The sequence below is a fragment of the Pseudorasbora parva genome, chromosome 16, assembly GCF_024679245.1.
Source record: "Pseudorasbora parva isolate DD20220531a chromosome 16, ASM2467924v1, whole genome shotgun sequence".
NCBI lineage: Eukaryota > Metazoa > Chordata > Actinopteri > Cypriniformes > Gobionidae > Pseudorasbora > Pseudorasbora parva.
In genome coordinates, this window is record NC_090187.1 from 12,970,356 (window position 1) to 12,987,942 (window position 17,587).

Here is a 17,587-nt window from a genome sequence, read left to right on the forward strand (position 1 = left end):
GAGAGATCTTGTACTCGATCCTGAACGACACAGGAAGCCAGTGGAGTGATTTTAGAATGGGGGTGATATGGTCGTATTTGCGCACCCTCATGAGGATCCTAGCAGCGCTGTTCTGAATACACTGCAGCCTCTGGAGATTTTTGCTAGGGATGCCAATAAGGAGCGCATTGCAGTAGTCCAGCCTGGAGGAGATAAAGGCATGGACAAGCTTCTCCGCATCAGCCAGTGATAGAATGGGACGAAGTTTGGCAATGTTTCTGAGGTGGAAGAAGGAGGTCTTACACAGGTGATTGATGTGCGCTTCAAAAGTAAGCTGCGATTCCATTCTGACCCCCAGATTCGTGACTGAAGTGGAAAGAGGAATGACCTGATCAGAGAAAGCAATGCTGGTGATAACGGACTTCTGGACCTGAAGTGGAGTGCCGACTAGGATAGCTTCAGTTTTGGAGCTGTTTAGCTGCAGATATGCAAATATGTATTGTGAAGAGGGAGATAATGTCGAAGAAGAGGCTCAAGCAGAAGCAGAAGAGGCTCATGAAGAAAATCAACAAGATATTCAACGGGCTGGATTTGTTGTCAGAGATGCCGTCGTAAATGCATTCTTTAATTAGTTAAGCTAGTAGCCTATGGACAATAGTCATAAATATAAATAAATGAAATAGCCTATAAATAAATAAATCATAAATAAATACAAAACCTGTCAGATCTGTCATAAAAAAAATATACGTCAATTGATGTGCATTTTATTTTTCTTTCACTTTGTAGCTGCATTAGTTTGTTATTAAGAATGAAGTTGTAAAGGTCTTGATTTTCCTTCTCCTTTTTAAGTTTTTCGATCTCTAATTGCAGTTTTGTCTTCTGTAGGATGTCTCTTTGCAGTTTTTCTCTTGTCGCGGCTGGAGAGGATATTTGCGTCTTTCTGCAATTCACAAGTGTTTTGAAGGAATAATGAAAAAAATCTAAAAATTACATCCAGGCTGTTCTAAGTAAAATTAACAATAGACTAAAATAATTGTTAACAAAGAAGCAATAAAACCTCACTTTGCTGCATGATTTGGCGTGCTGCTGGCGCTCTGCCGGCGTTGAAGCTGATTTTTGCTGAGAAGGTCTAACGTGTGAAACAAAAAACGTTACCAAGCATATTATTTTATTTTGTCGTGATCTTCAAATCGTTTATCCTCACCAGTGATCTTTTTATTTTTTTATTTAAGACAATAATGTTCTCTCACTCCGTGTAATATTCCTCTTGTTGAATCTCAGCTTCACTCTCTAACCCGCCAGCGTAGCGTGTCTATGGCAACAATAGAATTTTATAACGGTAAAACCTGGGTCGCAGTCGTGAAACACTTAGCGGCGTCCCTTACCTAAGAGAACCGTTTAAGGGATTATATGCAACACCCTTAAATCATTCCCTTAGATAAGGGGAAATCACGCCTTAAGTATCATACTTAAGGGAAAAACTTAAGGTGTTTTATGCAACCGGGCACTGAGCCTCAAGGTACCATGGAGGAAACGCGTGACCCACGGGTGTCTCCCTAATGATGCGTTATCTAATGGATTATGATAAGCAGATATCGCTGACACATATACTTTCAGGGTCGACAGGGATAACCCTGGGGATAATTTTTCTTGTAGGAACTCAAGAACTGAACCGACCGGGCAGTTAACAGGGTCCAAAGCCTGGCTCGTGCACCAGGTGACAAAAACTCTCCATTTGAGTGCGTAAAGTCTCCTTGTGGATGGTGCTCTGGAGTGCAACATGGTCTCTATCACCTCAGTAGATAGACCCGTGTTCATGAGCTGGGCCCCCTCAGGGGACAAGCCCACAGTTTCCACAGTTCCGGACGTGGGTGCAGTACTGACTCCCCGGCCTGCGAAAGAAGATCTCTCCTGACTGGGATTTCCCAGGGAGGACCTTCTAGGAGAGACATAATGTCCGCGAGCCATACTCGGCCCGGCCAGAGCAGGCTACCAATAAAAGCTGAACCCCGTCCCGGCGGACTCTTTCCAGCACTCCTGGGAGCAACGCCAGAGGGGGAAAGGCGTACAGACGCAGCCTCGGCCACGTCTGTACCATTGCGTCCAGCCCCACTTTCCCAGAGGGGACTGCCATCGGAAGCCCTGCGCTCTTGGCGTCAGGACTTCTTAGCCGAGGCCTTCCTAGCGATAAGGACGGTCCTCAGATCCGTCCTACCGCGGGAAGGTCCCGCCTGAGCGCGTCGCCCGGAACCCCGTTCTCTCTGCGGGAGGGCCCGAGCGGCCACGCCCTGTTTCTGTTGCGCTCGATGCGCTGTGGAGGAGGACGTACTCGGCTGGGGCTGCCCCCGCCCGGCAGCCCCTGGGGGATATGATTTGCGGGGGAGAAACTTTTGAAACGCTGCCGCCTGCTTCCTGGCCTCCTGGTAAAGGTCGACGACCGTTGTTACAGCATCACCAAAGAGGCCAGTAGGCGAGACGGACGAATCCATAAGAAACTTTTTGGTAACACTTTACTTGAAGGGGTGTGCATAAGACTGACATGACACCTTCATAATCATGACATGACACGTGTCATGAATATGTACGAGTTTTTATGCATGTTTATGACAACTGTCATTAAGTGTCATTCGCTTAATTATGTCATTTTTAATGCAGTGATGACATTGCAGAGTTGTCTTTGTTATGACAACTTGACATAAACCAATACATCATAACCTGACAATTTAATTGTCATGACAACTTGACATTACCAAGACAACATAACCTGTCATAAACAGACATGAAATGACATAGCAGATTAATTATCAAATTTAAGAAACTACTTCGCTTTTTGGGTTTACATTACGTTAGTTGCTAGGCAACGTGGGGGAGAGGACGCTGGCGTTGTCTGTTCGCCGCTTCTCCACCCACAAATCATGTTAACTTTACTATTAAATTTAGATTTTATTTTATTTTCTTATGTTTGTGACTAGTCTAACAGTCAGAGCTACAATTGGGACTGTTGCTGATTGCTGGCAGCCACTGAGAGGACGTTGTTTGCCGTTTTTTCACCGCTTCTCTTCTGTTTTTGTTTGAATTTGTGGTTGGTTTTGGTTTGAAGGACATTTGATGTTGCTCTCTGCGGCTGCTCTCTCTTCTGGGTGTCGGCTTGTGGTCTCCCTCGGGCTTGAACTGCATGGTGGCTGAAGTTTGCACCAGGCTAGCGTCATCAGCGTCCGGCATGATGTTGGGATGTAATTTTTACTTGTTATTCATGTATTGTTATTTTTTCCCTTTGTTGCACTTTGAGATTCTTCGGAATGAAAAGTGCGTTATAAATAAAATCTATTATTATTATTATTAAACTGTCATGTGGTTGGTTTTGACGTTGGCTGTCATTAGGCTATTATAATGTCATGATTTTTCTATAAATTTAATTTGTCATTTACATGTCATTAAGTGTCAATACTCTGTCAAATTATTTTATAACATTGTCATGAATCTATTTCTTGACCTAAACTACAGTGGTACAAGTTGAATTTGTCATTAACATGTCATTAAGCGTCAATACTGTGTCAAATTATTTCATAACATTGTCATGAATATATTTCTTGACCTAAACTACAGTGGTACAAGTTGAATTTGTCATTAACATGTCATTAAGTGTCAATACTCAGTCAAATTATTTTATAACAGTGTCATGAATATTTAGCTTGACCTGAAATATGGCATCATAGAGGAAATCGTACAGAGTCATTAAAAACTATTAATATAACTCAAAATGATAGAGTGGCATAGACATATACACCTATATGATGATGTCTATGGTGGCACCACTGGTTATGTGTACGCTGTAACAGTTGTTGGCAGAGCCTCAGTCAGGTTAGTTTGTTTAGGTGTTTAATGTCAATTTAGTTTGCAGTAAGTAAAAACAATTCACAACAACGTTATGTTGGGTTTAATATACTTTATTTAAACTTTCGCTCACTCTTTAACGAATAGTTTGAGTTTATTCTTACCATTTTTTTTGTTTGTCTGTTTGTCATGGCGGAGTCCCGTGTGCTGGTGCACCGTCAAAAGGGGTTCGGGCGGAAACGTTGGCCCTATATATAATGTTCCGGCCTAGGATCTAGTCGCAACCATTCAGCCCGGGGTGGGGCTCTAAAGACTATTCCTCTTATTTTTATACATCGGAAGATAATTTATAAAGTGAAGTCATTTGACAAAGTGTTATTTTTCTGTTTGTTTATGTGTGTATATGATATATATGTATATATATAGATATGTTTATTTTGTGTAATGGCCAATATTTGTGTACGTGTTTTCCCCTTTATGCATTAATTGGTGCTGGTCACCTGTGTATAAATTCATGCCTTGTGTTTTTAAGAGTCAGTTCTGTGAGAGGGCAGGTCTTAAAAATTAAATGATTGATTTTATTTCTCGAACTCCTTTTCATATTTTTAAGAAATTTGAAATTGTCTATTATCTAACCTTCTGTTGAAGCTGGTGGAGGAAACTTAAAACATAAAATAAAACATTATGAACTGAAAAATATTAATGATGCTGTTATTAAAAAATAATTTGACAGCGTATTAACACCTAATTACATTTCAATGACAAATTAAACTTGTGCCACTGAAAAAAATGTATGACATTATAATAGCCTCAGTCAACATCAAAACCAACCACATGACAGTTTAAGGTTAACCCTATAAGCTAAGTAAATTTCTATATAATAATTCTATTCAAATTTGATAATCTGTTATGCCATGTTTATGACAGGTTATGTTGTCTTGGTAATGTCAAGTTGTCATGACAAAGACACTGACAGGTTATGATATATTGGTTTATGTCAAGTTGTCATAAAGACAATTTCGAAATGTCATCATTGCATTAAAAATGACATAATTAAGCGAATGACACTTAATGACAGTTGTCATAAACATGCATAAAAACTCCTTCATATTCATGACACGTGTTATGTCATGATTATGAAGGTGTCATGTCAGTCTTATGCACACCCCTTCAAGTAAAGTGTTACCAACTTTTTATCCCTCTTAATCTGCAGCCCGCCTAATTTCAGCGATCGTTTCTCTCCCCACTTCCCACCAGAGACATGTCTAAAGAAAAATATCATAGATATCATACTATTGGACTTTAACATCAAATATTAAGCAATTACATAACAGAACACCTTAGCAATGTTTTAGCATCATGGCCATGATAAGGGGCGCCATTACAGGGGGTGTAGAGTATGCCAGGTATGTTGGCCCCAGGACGCTAGGGGGCCTCAAATCACAACTTTAGATTATTTTATATTATAATTTTGTGATTTTTTTTCTTCTTCTTACATTCACAAAAATGTTGACTTATAATAGTGTAGTAACTTTTTTTAAAAATATGTGAATAATAGAAAGTTGGTAAGAAGTGAACGAGAGCATGGGTCCTCGTTACTTCAAAAGACAGCACATGACAATAACAGCAAAAAAAGAACACAATGGATGGAAAGAAGCACCCGTCAGGAGCACATAAGTGAAAACATAACAAAAGTAGGATACAAATCGTAATAAACGAAATAGTGGAGATGATTGGTAGTGACAGACTGTAGGGAAAGATTGGAGATGATAAATGTTACGGCCTCCGTGCGGACGCTAGCAGCGAAACAGGAAAGCAGATTAGCAACAAACAAGCAATCTGCAGAGACTAAAACAGTACAAAAGGTCAGTTTTCAAGTCAGCGGCAGCAAGAGCGATCAGAAACCCAGAGAGACAGGACTACAGTTTAGAAAGAATAAAGCCACAACATTTCACATTGATGGTGGCAATTATACAAGCTACAACTATCAGTGAGAGTGAAACAGGACAGCCCACCAGTAGACCGAGCACGCCTAGTGTCACTGATAGTCACTTTCAGCGTGGAACAGCGAAGTGAAGCAGACCATGTAAATGTCTATGTGCTGCTCGATCATGATCCAGATCTCACAAACTGGCCTTTTCTACAAAGGACCAAGACTGATTAGTGCATCTGGCACTCATATTAATAGAGTACCTAATTGCATGATCCACACCGTTTGATGAAATGTTAGAAAAAAGAGTAACCATGAAAACAAGACCATGTTACCTTTTGTCTAAAAAGTTTAGGACAAGAAGCTCTTAACTTTATTGGCTACTTAACTTTGCTTCTCTCTCTCTCTTTATTAATAATAAGACTGCAGATTTAAAACTTCTATTCCGTTTGTATTTAAGCCTTTTGCGGTGTCCAGCCACTTTGATGGATTTTATAATTCTTTATTTGTTACTGCCTAGATTGTAATATCTTACTGAGAACTGTTAAAAAATATTTTAACTGTTTCACGAGTTCGCACTTACATATAATTTATAGATAGTATTTTTTATTTATTTATAGATAGCTACTTTAATGCGTATTTGGTGTGCTGTCTGGGAGAAGGGCTTTGAGTTTGTAATTAGGCCCAAACTCAGAGTACCCCCTGTAGATGTAAGTTATATAGAGTTTAAAAGCGTGGAGAAGGGGTGTTGGAGGGATGCTGATAACTGTCAACAAACGGAGGTAGGACTGCTGCGTATATATACCTCTATTGTTGATTGGCTGAGTGCTTTCCACCTGTGTCATTTATCTGAATGTGCTTCTCCCGGACATTGTTAATAAAACCTCATTAAAACTATTTTTGTAATGATGATTCAATAAAAAAATGAATGTAAAATAATGAGGGTTGTCATTAGGGGTGTCCCTGACTAAGGATTTACACATTTGAATCTTTCTATAGTGGACTGATAGTGGAATCATCTGTGTTAACATAAATGGGTTTGGAGGGGTAAAACGATTTTTATAAATACAGAACAAAAAAAAGTACCTGCCTAGAGAGGAAAAGAGCACTTTGAGTGCGTTTACATGCACGTTCTTACCAGATTATGCCTAAAGGTAGTCAATTATGCCAGAAGCTCAGCGCAGCGTCTCAGGTATCTCACACATTATATCTCACACATTATATACGCGCAAGCTCAATTTTGAATCGACTTCTGGCAGAAGAGCTGCACGATGGGTGTATCTTGTAGCACAGGGTGAAATCAGTATCTACATTGACATCTGATTGAAATGGTGCTCTGTGGCGTTTAGGATTTTAAACAACTTCATGAGTCGCCATGGACAGGCGCCGAATGCCGCCACCAGTGTGTGTACACTCATTGAAAACGTGTTCGAATTTTAAAGACGTGGAGCGGTGGTGAGCTTTGCGTTCCGAAGCTCAGCGCGCTTAAAGGGGTCGTACACCAAATGGGAAGTTTAGCGCCTCGTCACGTCTTTAAAACATTGAGAACCCCCATATTGCCAAAATGGTATGATCCTTGTTTCATAACACCCGCGAAGATTCGACTGTGAGATCGGTGGTCGAATCTGGCTTCGCATATCGATGCATCGAATCTTCGATTATTCGGGGCCACCCCTAATATATATATATATATATATATAATAATAATGTCTCCAATTGAAATTTTTCTAGTGACTGATCACATCTATTTTTCAATTGGCCGAATTAAAATTCTGAATTGATACATTTTTTTTAGTTGGCTGAATTGACATTCTGTGAATTGATACAATTTAATTCACAGAAATTCAAATCTACCAAATGAAAACTTCAGATGTGATCAGTTCCTCTAAAATTGTATATATAGTTAACTAAAGCTGAAACTAAAACCTTAAAAAAGGCATACCTTTTTAAATTTTATTATACTCTATTATAATACTATTATAGTCTTAAGAGTGCCCTGCCACAGGCAAACACTACTCATAATTTCTTCAGAATATGTACAAATTAGTTAATTTCAATATGCTTAATTATTAGCATGCATTTATTTCAAATGTAACCTAAAATATATTCCTTTTTTTGTCCCACAGGAAATCCCATGACAGCAGTGTACGCCATCCCAGCCACTCGTCCAGGATGCACAGGATATTTCATCTCCACACCACCCTCCTCCTATCATAGCCCATCCTGGATGTCTTACCCCCCTGAACCCGAGGATGTGCCTCCTCAGTGGGCCGAATCTGTAAGAATGCATTTATCATAATTATTTATTGGTTATTAGTTGTCCAATTCTGCTTCACAAACAGTGTTGCATCCCAAAACCCCATTGTTACAGTGCATGCACCACTAGTACTATTTAATGTGGAGTAATCCTTATGGAATGCAAGCAAGAGAAGCAGAACTGGTCTGTCACATGTGCCTCTATACATTGTGCTCTTTACATTTGGGGGACATTCTGTCTGATCTTGTGACCTGCCCTTGGGCGCAAGGCTCGTCTTTTTGGATTGTCCTTCTTATCCCTGTTTGTGTGTGCCTGCATTCACACGGTGTCTTTTTGCAGAACCAGTGTCATTTAGAAACCATTTGCTGAACTGAATTTATCGCTGACGTTGAGTGGAAACAACATATTCCCGGGGTAGTTGAGCACATTTCTTCAAATGAACACTTTTCTTTTTATTTCTTTCCTCTGTCACGAACAGGGTTGTGTGCAATTCAGAATCGAATTGACTTCGATAGAAAAAAGAACTTATTCCTGATTTGAAATGAAGTAGCAAATAAGATGTAGAATTTAAGGAAATAGAATTAAAAAATAAATTCAATTAAATTAAATTATATATAACCTATAGATATAGATGTGTTTATATTCTGAAACAAACACAGCTATATCTGATATGATGTATTCAGATATTCTGCTTTCATACAACAGCGGCCAGACTCACAAAACATTCTTAAGAATAAAATTCTAACTGCTATTTTCCAATGACTTTTTCTTAGAACTTCAGGTTATTAGAATTCAGGTTATTAGAAATATAGTTCTTAACTTCTGCACTGGGGGAATTGTATGGCTTTCTGGGTTTTCACTGTTATATGGTAAGAGGTGCTATTACACATATTCTTAAAGAACAACTCCGGTGAAAAATGAACCTAGGGCTAATTAACACATGGCTAATGAGTAGATCCTTCTCTGGGATGCGTTTTCATGAAAATCTAATGAAAAGAGTCTTATCTCTAAAAATCGATTAGCTTTTAACGCTTGTCTATGGGGCACAGAATAAGTAAAATTAAATTGCTAGTTAATACCACTAACAAGGCTCAAAATAGCCTCACATTAACACGGTAGCATAATGAGGGTCCCTGCATGCAAACCGAAGCATTGAGAACTTTGTAAGTGTACAAACAGCTTAATAAGAAGATACTTTATAAAGACATTACATTACACGTATACAGACAGCAGCCATCTTAAAAAATCAAGATGAGTCAAGCCACAAACGTTGTGCTAAGAACTGTTACTTGGACGTGTTATGGGCTATATGTTGTAGTCAGATAGATATGATGGTGCTACTGCAACACGCATCGCCGCAAATGAGTAAACCAACCCAACGCAAATGGCTGTAAATTAAACTTAAAATAAGTCTTAGATGCTCAAAAACACTAGCCTAGAAATCTAGACGCACCCTAGCGGCAGCAAATTTAATCTGCCCGCAAGTGTCGTCTAGGAACTCTCAATACCCTTCTGAGCTGTATTCCTCAGAATCTGGACGGGCCAATCACATCGTGTATATTGTTGGCGGGCGGGGCATAATGACGACGGGCGAGTTGCGTTTGCGTGCTTCTGTTGTCTAGTAAACACAAAAACTGGCGAACGGCGGCGGTCTTTCGAATCAGTTTTGACTGCGATTCTGGAAGACTTGGAGTTAAGCTTTTCTCTGAGAAAAGAACAAAGAACGGCCCTGAAGTCATTCTTAAAAAGGGAAGATGTGTTCGGAGTTAAGCCGACCGGATACGGTGAATGTTTAATCTATCAACAGGCTCTGTTTCACCTTCGTTGCTCTGGTCGGTGTAGCGCTATCCTATCGCGTGCAGAGGGAGTTTGAAAGACAACCGTTTATCCCGCCCCTCGGATTGAGCCCTGTCTATGGTGAGTTTCCAGACCAAACATCTTGATGTGGGTCTGGCTTGTCAGGCTACAAAAACACAATAATCTTCAATAAAAATGAATGAGACTAAATTATCTTACCAGGGCTTAGGTTGCTCTTTCTCGTATTGCAGTCTTTGAATTTGTAATGAGCTGCTGAATAAAATGCATATTGAATCTGTTACTTTCGTTGCTGTGAACTCTGTTAAATGAGCATATACCGCAGATATTGAAGATCGTATTTATATTCATTTTGCGGAAGTGTAAGGTATAAGACAACCTGCATGTTCTTTTTTTCTTTTTCTTTGTTTAGATTGTTTAGCTCATTTTGTTTATGATAGCCGCGAGCAGCAGCCTGCCTCAGCTCATCAAAAATGCCTTTTACTTTGGTGGTAATTGTAGGCTAAATTAAATAACATGATACTTAAAGTGTTTTATATGGATTTTATTATAGGCAAGACAAGTCAAGAGTTGATTTGAGAGGCTAAATTGATTAAACATGTGGTTAACTCATTGTTTGCTGCTGGTCACTTGGTCGGCACCAATTTTAAAAAAAAAATTTAATTTAATTTTACAAACAAAAAAATGCTCTAAACATTTTTCTAAATGAACTTAATAAAGAAACAAAACAAAATATAACTACTTTGACATTAAAACCAAAGCTGAACTATTTTAATGGCTGCAACAATTAAAAAAAACTGATTAATTAATTAAAACAAGTAAAAAACACGGGCTCCAGTCGGACTCGAATTTCATGGCCGAGAATTTTGTAAGCTGTCGGACACGGGCTGGGCTAGGGCCTCAGTGTCTTGGGCCAGGGCCTAGATTGGGCTCTAATGGTCTGTTGTTTCCGGAAGAAAGCACTGAATGCAGCAGAGGAAAAAAAAAAAAAATCCATGTAATTAGATTTCACAAACTTAATTCCTATCAATCAGCTCACTTAGCACAGTGTTCGTGGCTTGACTCATCGAGATTTTTTCACAAGATGGCTGCTGTTTGTAAACGCGTAATGTACTGTCTTTATAAAGTATATTCTTATTAAACTGTTTGTACACTTACAAAGTTCTCAGTGCTTCGGTTTTTAGAGATAAAACTCTTTACATTTTCATGGAAACGCATCCCAGAGAAGGATGTACTCTGTAACCATTTGTTAATTACCCCTAGGTTCATTTTTCCCCAGAGTTGTCCTTTAAAGAGAACATAACTCCGAATCAAAACATAGGAAAAAAAGGAGCAGAAACAAATGATAAAAGCATTGCTTATGCACCTTGCAGTCTTTGAAAAAAACACATTTTTCTTTTTGCTCAAAAAGCTAGAAAACTTCAAATTTTTCTTAAATCCAGGGTCATATTTTTAATGAATTGTATAACCTAGTAAAGTTAATAGCCAGCACTTGTTAATTAAAAACAGCTAAAAGATAATAAGACATGTTAAGATTTAAGTATAAAGTTATTTATTTGTTGTATTAGACAAAGCAGCCTCATTAGGAGTATACCATTTTGTATTTAAACGTATTGAAATTGACAATTATCAATTATTATTAGTTTTTTAATTCTTAATTGTTAATTTACCCAAAATATGAAAATGTTGCTATCATTTACTAACCCTCATGCCATTCTAAATCCATAAGACTCTTGTTTATCTTTGAAACATTAATATTCTTTAATAATTTTCAGTTTTTAAGAATTAGACCTTGGGAACATGCTTTCAAACTTCTTGGAATTATCTTAAGAACTAGCTGTGTTAGGTTTAATTATGAAACCTGTTAAATTAAACGGATGGTTTACCCAAATATCTTAAATTTCAATAACCTATAATGAAGATTGTTGTTGACTAATGAACTTCCTCTGTTTTTGCGAATGTTGAATGTTGAATCCTGTAGGGAGTTCAATTAAATTCTAATTTACACTTGAGAGTTAAAAAGAGTGAATTCTTAAATTCTGAATTATGCCCAACCCTGGTGACAATGTGACCCTTGTTCAGAGTGTTTATGATTTCATAACTCATAATTTAATGAAAATGACCAAATCACACAATTCAAACTTGTTTGAATGGAGTGTCACTAATATTACTTATTATATAAGTAGATCCTTAAACTTTTAGTTTTCCTTATCGTGAGTGTATTCCTTGTGCATTTGTATATTGGTTCCCCTTTTAAGTATAGAGTTTGGTCAGCTGCAGAAAAGATCAAGACTCAATAGATATATCAATAGACCCTTACTGACTGGTTTTAGCATAGGCCTTGTTGAATGTTACCTGTTTTCTATTTCAGATGCCCTTACCAGGCTATGCAGAGGCCTTTCCTCACCCTCACTATCCTCAGGGCAGCCCTCTCCTTTGGCACCACCGCCAGGCCACTCGGGGTGGTCCAGATCATCCACCCTCTTCCTCCACAGCAATGTCCCAGCAGAGTCTAGAAGAGCCCAGAGATCTGATCAGCAGCATCCCTCTCAGCAGCCTTTCCACTTCAACACTGGTCAAAGCCATCCGCGATGAGGTGGCCAAACTGGCCAAAAAACAAGCAGACATTTTTGAGTTCCAGGTGTAGAACTTTCCAGTGGATTCATGGACCAGCTGTATTGATACATTTATAACTTCTGTAAGAATAGACTTCTAATTTCATTATTTCACTGGCTACTTGTTTTCCTTTATTCAAACGCCTGTCTGGTTTCAATACAGGTTGTGTGTTGTTCTCTTTGCCATTGTATTATAACATTAATATGTATGTTTTTCTTTTTTGTAGAATAACATTAATATGTAATTTTATTTAATCAAAAAATATGAAAATTCACAACGTTTTCCCATTTTAGTTGTGTTAAGTTTAATTATGAAACCTGATATGGTAGTTAAACGAAAGAGAAGATGGAAATTCGTTGATATAAAACTTGAATATCAAACAATTCACAAGTGATATTTTTTTTTTAAATAAATCATAATAAAATATTGGGCCTGCAGTTCTGCAGCAGCATGTCAAAAATCTAAACTAGGCCAACTGAAGGTGATGCGCAACATTGGGCACTTTTCATGTTGTGAGGATCTTAGTCAGGGTAGAGCCCATATTTAACCTGAGGCATTAGGAGACAGAAATACAGACTGTTGACAATATGTTGATCGAAGTACTGAAAATACTGTGCACAAACAACTTCAGAAAACATAGTTTGTAAAAAAGAAAATGTTTTGAATAAGGACCTATTAACAACATCCAATACTACTGAGTGGATTGTGCTGCATGATCAGACAGGGGCCTGCTGAGGACCCGCTGAGAAACAGAAGCAGCACAGTCTCAGGCTACGTCTACATTAATCTGGATAGATTCGAAAATGGAGTTTTCGTTTCAAAACGCTCTCCGTCCACACTTACGTTTTCCAAATGATTCTCATCAACACTGAAACATCAGTAAACGCCAAATTCAACTTACTGTGCATGTGTAAAACCTCATCAAAGCTGACTGAGATGATACAGACGTCACATTTATCACACAATTCTTCTGGCAGGATCATTTTATTTAGCTAAATATCCCACCATTCACTTATGCGTCCAGGTCGCACTCGGTCAACCATGTTTGGTCTAAAATGCAACTCCACACATATTTTTTCCACAGGAGAGCAAATGCAAGTACATTTTCTGTCATCCTTGCAGGAATCTGATATGAAGTTTGCAAAGTAACCTATTTTAGCAACTGTGTGAAAGTGAATAGCACATAACTGGCACAATAGTGCCAGTTATGTGCGTCACATGACTATGTGCGTCACATGACTAAACATGCATCATTGTTTTCAATTACCTCTGTCTTCACAGTCCACACTACGACGCAAAGACGGTATTTTCAAATGTATCTGCTTTGGAGAGCGTTTTCAAAAAGCTACGTTTTCCTTGACTTAAAACGGGCAAAACGGAGAGAAAAAGATGCGTTTTCAAACGAAAACGTATTAGTGTGGACATGGCCTCATTTTTATTCCATTTTCATTGGCGTTAACCCTGAGTAAGGCCCATGGCAACAATCATTTTTACTTTAAAGAGCTTAATTTATTTCTGTTTATCTTTATTATACATAAAAAACAAATGGAATGTGTTACGCTTTAATAACTTAAGATATATAATAATATACTAATTTATTTTTTCGTCAAAGGTGCTATCGTGGGTGAAAGTGAAATAGAAAAAAAGCTTTTTTTTGTTGTTGATTATTTTACTTTTTTTAAGCTTTTTTTTATTTAACTCATTGTTTGTTGGACATAAGGGCTTTCTTTAATGTAAAAAAAATAACTGCATTTAAAGTAGACAAGCATTATATTCATATGCTGACAATTTATCTATTTCCTTTCAGTAACTTTTTATCAGCTTATGAGTCAGATATGCATAGATTAAAATTCCCCATAGCGTAATTAATTTGACTGCTACTCTGACATGCACTTTACTCATGTCTTAAAAAAAAAAAAACGATTTCCCAGAAGTGTGATGATAATCACTGTAACATCTCAAGAACAATCCAGTATTCATTGCCAAGATGGGTCTGAACTAGCCCACGTAATCTTCCCAAATAAAACTATAAGCAATTAACTATTCATTAGCTTGAGCATGCTGTATGTACCCCGAAGTGGCTAACGAAAACAAAGTGTGTTTGACAGTTTTTGTGTATTTATTGTATGTAAATTTTGTTTTATAATTATGACAAACTGTCCCCACAGCTGTATACTATACTGTATGTATGCCCTGAAGTGGCAAAAGCAATGCATTATTATTGTATTACCTACACATAATAAGTATGTTTTTTTAACCTATAATCCCAACATTCTCTCCCGTCAACTAACAACATTTAAATGTTTAAAATGTGGTCAGTTTTGTTTCAGATGTGTCAAAAACCACAGCAACAAAAAGTTTCCTTTTAAATATCAGTTTGGATAGTTTAGATTATTTTCACTTTGAATTTAGTTTTCTCCTACCCCATATTTGTTCGGAGTGAGCTTCAATAAGCTTCTTAATAAACAGTTTACTTACATTCTTAAATGTTGTTTAAATCATAATATAATCTTTTGATAGAATCATGGTAACATCTGGTGGTCACACTCAAATCATGTGCAAATTTCACTATTGTCAAAGTAACTTTTTTTTTAACTATTTGTATTTATTTGTTTCTTAAGTTGTTCATTTAAGTATTTTGAAACCGATATTCTAATGTTAATTCTGATTTGGAACCACATATCTAATAAAGCACTGTTAATAAGTGTGTTTGAGCCACTTTGGTTAATGAGACATTTTGCAATAAAAGATAACAGAATGAACATGATTCTTGTTTATTGAACTCTTTAAACTTGTTGTTAAATTTTATTTTGTTCCCAGCATCTGTTTCTTTGGTTCAGACTTAAGGAATTATCTGCAGAAACTAACTAAGCACATTTCTGCTTGTTTAAATTTAATTTAACACTCTCTGCGTTTAAAACACCGACTAGCTCTTCTGGCACTGCAGGGTTGTATTATTGAAAAAACAAGCTCTGCTCTAGGAGTCACATGATTACTTCGTACACGTTGCGGCATTAGTTTTGGCTTTTGTTCACACAGTTCTTGTCCCGGGTCGAATCCCGCAATGTTACTAGGTCCCCGACCCGGGTTCAATTCGGTAATCAATTCCGGGACGTGGTTGCTTTCACACAGAAGGTGACCCGGCAATGTTCCAGGAATATTGCGGGTTCGACGTGCAGTGTGAAAGGGGCTTTAAACTCAAAATTTTAAGGCAACCAGGTTATTAATTTTTTGTTAAACCAATAATATATATATATATATATATATATTTTTTACAGTGTAGGAATTATCTGGTCTCTCTGAAACAAGAGAAAGCCACGTTGACCATAATTACCTTTCCAATTTGTTAAAGGTATTTAGTTTTGGTGATCATTTCTAATACAATTATTATATACTGATGCTTCTTGATGGTCAAGATGGGGGTAGTGTTGTCACGGTACTAGAATTACCTTAAAAATATCAATATTCAATACCATTTTTGATACAATGGGCCTTATATACTGCCACATAGATAATTTGTTATTGCCTCATACGTTTTTGATAATTTTTATGTAAAAGCTTACAGTCAATAATAAGAACAAATAAAACAAATTGGAAAATGATAGCACAAATAAATAAACATGGCTTTAAGTTGATCGGGGGGGGGGGGGGGTCTAATAGTAGTTTTCAGGTAAAAAATACTACAGAAATTAAAGGTGGGGTAAGTGTCATTTCAAAAATGCTTTACAAAAGTGTCTCGGACCGACTACCAAAATCAATCAGCAGTAAGGGGATTGTTTACTAATGATGGTGAGAAGAGAGTGCTCGGTGCATGTCATTATTCAAAAGAAATGATGGACAGGACGGACATTAGCAGAGCGACAACAGACAGATAAATTGCAGATAAAAAGCATATGGAAAATGTCTATGGTTTTGTTTCAATGAACTAATATATGCTGGCTTTTGCTTGAATATTCTGGTGTCATGTTCGCTTGTTTGTCCACTTGCAATCGTATCGTCGTTAACTTCAGCTATGATGAAGACCCATTCATTTCCACATCCTATTGAGAATGAGGAGATGTTGTCACCACACCGCCCCCCTCCCCCTTCCGCCATTTTGGGAGGATGGTCAGCCAGGTATTGGATTTGGACAGAGACTGGAGAAGAGATATTCTGATGATTACCATGTACATAATTTTCCAATCTCAGTGGAACATGAAGTTTTAATCCACCCCAGCCGATCTGAGGAAGCAGCTGCTGGTAAACATATGCCATTATTTCACCACAGGGTGTCAGTCATCGTCTTACTAGTGCCGCGATGCTGGAGTGTGTTGACATCTGATGAACACTATTCTTTATTTATTTGTATTAAACAATTTGAAAACTATTCTGTCATTTTTCATTGTCAATAATTTTATTGTATGTAATTTATATGTTAATGCCAAAATAATTAATATTCAAAGTAACTTAGGCCTATAGCTAGTTGACTGTCATTTTCCTCTAACGTTACGTACTGAGCATTTAGTCTACTTAAGACTGGACTAAAGGCACCAGCGCACACAAGCGTTCCTTTTTATTAGTTAAATTCATTTAGAAATGTAAACTTGTCATCAGGTATAAAATATGGTCAGTATGAGAAAAACACTTAATGAGAGGATGAGCTCTAGACTGTTGCAGGATAGTGGGGAGATATATTTATTTATTATTCAGAATGCACAAAAATATCTAGAAACATTTTAGGAACTTGCAAGGTAGTAAGTTAAAGCGTCTAACGTTAGGTCTCTGTTCCATTCTGCTGCAGGCAGCTCCTATGGATTGACGTTCCCGTTCAAGGAACTCAAGCTGCGTCACCGCTATGGGAATGCCTCTGCGTGATTGCGTCCTGAAGCACATATGTAATCAGTCCAATGGAGAGACGGAACGTCATAGGCGGGTGACGTCATCGACCCAGAAACTATAAAGCCTGCCGGCAAACACACGCCCCCAGCTTCTGCTGCCTTCAACAAGCGCTCTATGTTTCATTGTCCAAACTGTCTCTGTGTTGTGTCTGAGTTCAGACTTTGTTGTTTTTTCACAAAATACACACATTACTGACAGTGAGAGATTTTGGCGAACGAACAGTCGTTCAGAAGGTGTGTTCCTCCCTGCTCGCGCTTCCTTATGAGCGGGGATACACA

The 17,587-nt window shown here is 37.8% G+C and overlaps 1 protein-coding gene across 2 annotated transcripts in view; it reads left to right on the forward strand.

The window, feature by feature from the left end:
• Positions 1 to 15,198, forward strand: part of kiaa1549lb (KIAA1549-like b) — a 140,333-nt gene extending 125,135 nt beyond the window's left edge. Inside the window, exons 21-23 of one of the 2 annotated variants that reach the window (XM_067419686.1) lie at positions 7,870 to 8,021; positions 8,340 to 8,414; positions 12,187 to 12,326. In XM_067419686.1, coding sequence (XP_067275787.1) covers positions 7,870 to 8,021; positions 8,340 to 8,369 — 182 coding nt within the window. In that variant the 3' untranslated portion in view covers positions 8,370 to 8,414; positions 12,187 to 12,326. Of the gene's footprint in view, positions 1 to 7,869; positions 8,022 to 8,339; positions 8,415 to 12,186 lie in introns of both variants that reach the window. The other variant, XM_067419685.1, reaches the window with a different exon arrangement.
• Positions 15,199 to 17,587: the final 2,389 nt, after the last annotated feature.